At 49.4% G+C, this 6,719-nt stretch overlaps 1 protein-coding gene across 1 annotated transcript; it reads right to left on the reverse strand.

Annotated features, from left to right (window-relative positions):
- Positions 1-4,201: 4,201 nt before the first annotated feature.
- LOC128581155 (olfactory receptor 226-like) lies at positions 4,202-6,492 on the reverse strand. The gene is made up of 2 exons (XM_053583533.1): positions 6,214-6,492; positions 4,202-5,169 (listed from the first exon to the last, which is right to left on the reverse strand). Exon 2 carries the CDS (start codon positions 5,132-5,134, stop codon positions 4,202-4,204), a length of 933 nt encoding a protein of 310 aa, XP_053439508.1. The 5' UTR covers positions 5,135-5,169; positions 6,214-6,492.
- Between the last annotated feature and the right edge of the window lie 227 nt (positions 6,493-6,719).

Genomic DNA, 6,719 nt, shown 5'->3' on the forward strand with positions numbered 1-6,719 from the left:
AAAGACAGCAAATACAAGAGAAAAGGGCAGAGACCCAGAGGCCTGTTTTGGGCCCTGATATATGAGTTGTTTCAAGGGTGAGAACAGGGACAAATCAGGGAAAGGCAGGGGCTCTCCAATTGGTTTCCTGGCTCTGAAGTCTGTCTTGAGGTATCCAGGATGTGTCTAGAATGTATGAGGGAAGCACAAGAAAAATTTGGGCTGTTTTATGTTTGAATAAAACAGCAAAATGAATCCAGCACTGCATCAAAAAGCATATCGTGGTCGTCAGATCCAGGGTGGTTTTGCATCATATGATGCAGGCAGTGCCTGGGTTATGGATGAGGGAGGTTCTATAGGTTTGTTCCTAAGTTGCCTATTACCTGTAATAGCCTCCAATCATGACTGTGAGTTGTATGCCACTCGGGGACTGCCTGTGTGTCAATATACCTTATGAGTAGTGGACCAAGGGGGGAAATACAATTTCTTCAAGAGAGAAAGACAAAGCATTTGATTTTAATTAACATTCATTTGTAGAGAAAAATGCTAGGAAAACTAGTCACAGAAGTGATCCTTTTCTTTACTTGATAAAGGCTAACCTCAACGGAAATACTTAATGAAAGGCCTTTAAATGTATTTTTTTTTAAAAGTATGAACAAGAAAAGATTGCCTACTCTCACTACTTCTGTTTAACTCAGGATGGCAGAACTGCCCACAGACATGTGGCGTGTAGGGGCCTCGCCCCTGCCAACCCACAAACACTGCCTTCTCCTGCCTCTGCCACTGGGAGGCTGCCTGTGCCTGGCAGGTGGTCCCTGGGAGGGCCTATGTGCCCCCTAAGAAGAGGGCTGAGCAGAACCTCCTGGCTCTTTTTTTCCTTTTTCCTTGCCTGGACTTGGACTTGGTGCCTGGAGAGGCCACAGCTATGTGAAGCCTGCAGGGTACTGAGCCAGCAGCTGAGGGGGTGGAAGATGGCAGATGGGATGACCTGGGTCTCCTTGCTGATGAATGCTGGATCTTGTCCCTTTTTCTTTAAGCAATTGCTGCCTCGATATCTTGTGACTTGCAGCCAAATGTGTGTGTATCTTAGACTTGATGAAAAATGGTAGAATTTCTCTACTAGAACAAGAAATAGCTAGAAATATAAAAAAAATGTCATTCAGGGTAGGGCGCCAGCCCCAAATACCGAGGGTTCTGGGTTCAAACCCGGCCCCGGCCAAACTGCAACAAAAAAATAGCTGGGCATTGTGGTGGGTGCCTGTAGTCCCAGCTACTTGGGAGTTTGAAGCAAGAGAATTGCCTAAGCCCAAGTGCTGGAGGTTGCTGTGAGCTGTGATGCCACGGCACTCTACTGAGGGTGACATAGTGAGACTGTCTCTAAAAAAGAAAAAAAAATAGTTAAAAAAAATGTCATTCATCATAGCAGCCAACACAATTAACCTTCCACAATTCAAAAGACCTCTGGAGAACATAAAAAACTAATAAAGAACATAAAGATGATCTTCATAAATGGAAAACAAACAAGGATGGGGCAACTTAATACAGTGAGGGTACCAACTCCTCACAAATTGATCCATAAATTTCATGAAATTATCATAAAAAGCTCAGCATAATTGTAAAAAGAATATGTTATGGGTTGATAACCCCCATTCATATGTTGAAGCTCTGACCCCCCAGGACCTCAGAATGTGACTGTACTTGGAGATAGGGCCTTTAAAGAGGTAATTAAGGTTAAATGAGGTCATTGATGTGAGCTCTAATTCAATATGACAATTGTCTTAAGAAGAGGAGATTAGGACCCAGATACTTACAGAAGAAATGACCATGTGAAGATACAGGGAGAAGATGCCATCTATAAGCCAAGGGGAGAGGCCTCAGATTGAACTATCCTGTCAAATTGTAAGAACATAAATTTCTGTTGTTTGAGCCACTCTGTGGTATTTTGTTATGGTAGTAGCAAACTAATGTGGAACCCAAGAGTTTCTAAAGTCTATGTGGAAAAATAGAGGTATAAAATAACTAAAATTCTGGAAAAGAAGGTCAAAGAGAGATGTAGCATGTCCAAAATTAAGACGTTGTGAAAAGCCATGGTAATAAAACAATCCAGTCATAGCAAGGAATAGATGGACAATACTATAGGAGAACAAGGATACCATTAATACTCATACATAAACTGGTCCATGTCCACAGGAATAAATCAGGATTAAGAATTTTGATAATGGGGAACTTAAAAAACAACACAATGGAAATTCTGAACTAAAAAAATACACTTCAAAACATAGAAGGTTAGACATGGCTACAGAGGGAATTAGTAATGTGGAAGATCAGAAGCAAATAACCAGAAAAAAAGAGTAGGCTCGGTGCCTGTGGCTGAAGCAGCTAAGGCGCCAGCCACATACACCTGAGCTGGTGGGTTCGAATCCAGCCCGGGCCCACCAAACAACAATGATGGCTGCAACCAAAAAATAGCTGGGCGTCGTGGCAGGCGCCTGTTGTTCCAGCTACTTGGGAGGCTAAGGCAGGAGAATCACTTGAGCCCAGGAGTTGGAGGTTGCTATGAGCTGTGATGCCACAGCACTCACAGCCAGGGCAACAGCTTGAGGCTGTCTCAAAAAAAAAAAAAAAAAGTATACAGAATAGGATACTAGGAGGCAGGGGGGACACTATAGCCAGCTCTGACATACCATGTAATTGTGGAAGCAAAGGAAGAAAGGAGAAATAATGAGGCAGATGCAATATTTAAAGAAATAATGGTTAATAATTTCCAAAAAAATTGATAAAGGAGGTCACACCATGAGTTCTAGAAGCATAACAAGGTATGATAAATACAAAGAGAAGCATACCTAACTAAGACTGCTGGAAACAAAACACAAGAAAATTTTAAAGATGCCAGAAGCAGGGGAAACCCAAATTAAGTACAAAAGAGTAAAAATAATACTGACAGTTGACTTCTCAACAGAAGGAAGGATGAAGCTTGCAGAATAGAAATGTTGTTTGCCAAGTGTCCATTCTAGCATCACAGAGCTGACCATGGAAAGATTGTTAGACTGTAAGAGGCAATAGATTAATAATTGGCACAGATAAAAAAATATGTATCATGTAGGGCAGCACTTGTGGCTCAAAGGAGTAGGGTGCTGGCCCCATATGCTGGAGGTGGTGGGTTCAAACCCAGCCCCTGCCAAAAACTGCAAAACATACACATGGATATATATCATGTAAATACTAATAGGAAGCTGATGTAGCTATATTAATGCCAGACAAAGTAGATTTTAAGCCTTAAAGATTAAGGAAAAAGAAGACATTACTGGAGACAAAGAGTAATGCTTCTTAATGACAAAAAGTTAAACTTACCTAGGTGGTAAAACAATACTAAATTTGTATGCACATAATGACATAACCTCAAAATATATAAAGCAAAAATAATAAGAAAGGAGATTTATGGCACATAATCATTGATAGGAATTTAAAACTCTCATACACAACATGATGCATCTCTTGAATATATTTATCTCTCAGGACACGTGCTAAATCATCAGACAGGACTGGAGTGTGAGAGAACCATGGAGATAAGACTTTTGCATGACTGATGGTGACAGCCCAATAAGAAAAGTGCTTGATTAACTCAATTTCTGCCCTGAAGTGCCAAAAAATAAAGAAAAGGCAGAAAAACCACGTATGGGTGTGTCACCTGTTCATTAGAGCTAATTTTAAGTATGAATGTTGTTTAAATTAGGTCCTTTTGTTTCTGAGGAAAGGTGGCACCTGTGTTTTATGGTGCTGCCTGCCTAGTCTGGGAAACCTTTACTGCCCTGTGCAAGGAAGCTGAGGCTGGTCTCAGGGTCTACTTTGAGGATTTAGGGTCTCAGACCATGGTGGCTTTAGGCTTGGGGGGGGGCCTGGCCTCTCCAGAAGCTGTGCAGGTTCCGTGCTAAGAAGGGGTAGCAGTAGAGAGGGCACTTTGAAGGCTCCTGGCTGTAGAAGTGAGGAGCTGTCTCCATGACAGGTACTGACACTGCATGGAGAGGGGCTGAAGCTTTGGTCTAGGATCTGTTTGGCTCCTCTCCTGATCATTTGGAGCCTTGGTTGTGGCCACTCTGTTCTCCACAGTTCTGACAGCCCTGGGAGGAGAGGGCTGTGGCCTGCCCTGGGTGGTGGGTGGTGTCTGTGAGCACAGAAAAGGAGGGGAGAGGGACCCAGCAGCCCTTCCTCCTGCAGCAGGTGCTCAGCAGGGACCAGGGGCCTGGAGGAGTTTGGCCAGGGCCTCCCTGATGTCATGGTTCCTTAGGCAGTAGATGACTGGGTTAAGCAGGGGCGTCACAACAGAGTAGACAACAGACACTAGCTTGTTGAGGTCAAAGGAACTGATGGCGTGAGGCCGAGCATACATGAAGATGGTGGTGGTATAGAAGATCGCCACCACGGCCAGGTGGGAGGCACAAGTGGAGAAGGCCTTCTGACGGCCAGGGCCTCTTGGGATCCTCAGCACAGTAGCTAGGATGTGGGCATAGGAGATTGTGGTCACTAGTAGGGAGGTCATGAGCACTGCCAGGGCTGCCACAAAGTCCAGCATTTCAATGGCAGTGGTGTCAGAGCAGGAGAGCCACAGTAGGGGTGAGATATCACAGAAGAAGTGGTTCATGATGTTGGGGCCACAGAACCTCAGCTGTGAGATGAGAGCCATGGACACAAAGGAGGCCAGGAAGCCGCCGAGCCAGGCACTGAGGGCCAGGTGCAGACAGAGCCTCGAGTCCATGATGGCCGGGTAGTGCAGCGGGCGGCAGATGGCCAGGTACCGGTCACAGGCCATGGTGGCCAGGAGGAAGCACTCAGAGGAGCCGAGCGAAAGGAAGAGGAACAGCTGGGTGAGGCAACCCGAGAAGGAGATGGTGCTCACCTGTGCCAGCAGGCCAGCCAGAAGCTTAGGGACAGTGACCGAGGTATAGAGGGTTTCCAGCACCGACAGGTTGGCCAGGAAGAAATACATGGGTGTGTGCAGTTGGCAGCTGGCTCGGATGGTCCCCACAACGACCAGGTTCTCCAGGATAGTCACCACGTAGATGGTGAGGAATAACCCGAATAGTAGCCCTCGCAGGTGGTGCAGCTCTGGGAAGCCCAGCAAGATAAACTCTGTCACCAAAGTACCACTGGAGTTCATGATCCTCTTTAGCCAGGGAGGTCACTTCTGAGCACCTTGGAACAAAGAGACTCAGTTGTAGTGTGTGTTGGGACCAGGCTGTCCACTCTGCTGTGAGGGCTGGGCAAATGCCCCCCAACACCTCTGGGGTCTCCAGGGCAGAGTCTGTCTCTCACTGTGTGGCCACCTGAGGATGTTTGGGCTCCGTCCCAGGCCCCCAGGGCTGACCAGGCTTACAGCCAGGGTAAAGACACCATCCCACCCTGCACCTTTGGGACATACCTGTCATCTCCCTCTCTTAGTGCAACCTTCACACCCACCCAGAGCTATTGCTTGGCCAAGCTGCCTTGCAGATTAGGCCCTTCGTACATGCTCACCAGCATGCCCCAGGTGTATCATCTTCCCTGTCCCCACACACAGGTACAAGGCCAGATGCAAGCTCTCTCCCTGTGTGTATGCCTCTAGGTGCGTGCAACCCCCCAGGCACACGCATTCTCCGCAGGCTCATGCACATACCTCCAGGCGCACGACCCCCCTCCCTGCCCCCAGGCGCACCCACCCCTTGTACTCTCACAGCAGAAGGGAAGACTTTTCTGCCTGGTGTGGGTTCTTCCTGTTGGCCCCAAGTAGGGCTGATCCAGTGGCCCCTCATGCCCAGGAAAGCACTGTGTGAACTGCCCCCAGGAGAGGGTGGAGTGGGGGTGTGTGTGAACAAAGCTCCCGGTGGTTTGAGAGAGGAAGGAAGGCGGCTCCCACCGCTCCACCCTGAGGCCTTCCTCCCGTGCTGTCCAGTGCTATCCCCTTGGCGCCTCAGACCTGCCTGTGCGGTTGGGGTTTTTGTGCCTGGACATGCCTGCAATTGTGTGTCCGAGAGCAAATGGGTAGATGGTGCAGGGTTAGGGTTAGGCTGAGCAGAGCCTGGGAAGGAGTGCGCGGCCGACAGCAGCAGCTCTGACCCGCCACCCCAGGGGGAGGTTGAACCCCAGACCTTCCCTGACACTGCGGAGGGTCTGTCTGTACCTGCATGATGGAGGGATTCCCGTGGACAAGCGAAATCTCCGGCCGCCCCCAGCCCACTCGTCCAGGATCCCTGTTCTCACCTGGGACGGCGAACTCCACAGGAGGCGGCTCAGAGGTGTCCCCTCCTCCGCAGATGGGCCAGGGGTACTCAGGACGAGCGTCCCGGGCGCCTCGGGAAGCTACCGCATCCACGACGTGCGGCAGGGGAGGCTGAGCGCTGGGAGGGGGGGTCGGTCCACGGCTGGGTGCGGAACGGCCGGCGGACCACGCCCCAGTCCCCTCTCCTCAGTCCCTCGGGTGATGTGAATCGGGTCAGCCAGGCAGCAGAAGGGGGCTGTGGGAGCTGTGAGGTTGAGGGTCTGGACACAGCCAGGGCTGACCGCTGCCTCTGACCTCTGTGGGTGGCCTTGGACGGCTGGATCCACCCCTTCAGAGCTGGGTGATTCTGCGGCCCCTGTCTAGGACTCCGGGAAGGTGCTGGGCCCTTTGCCTCAGCCGCTTGGCCTCCAGCCCACGGTCGCGGAGGGTCTCGGCCGGGAGTGCATGTCTCTGAGCCGCATCTGTTCGGAGACGTGCCTTCTCAATG

The sequence above is a fragment of the Nycticebus coucang genome, chromosome 3, assembly GCF_027406575.1.
Source record: "Nycticebus coucang isolate mNycCou1 chromosome 3, mNycCou1.pri, whole genome shotgun sequence".
NCBI classification, from domain to species: domain Eukaryota; kingdom Metazoa; phylum Chordata; class Mammalia; order Primates; family Lorisidae; genus Nycticebus; species Nycticebus coucang.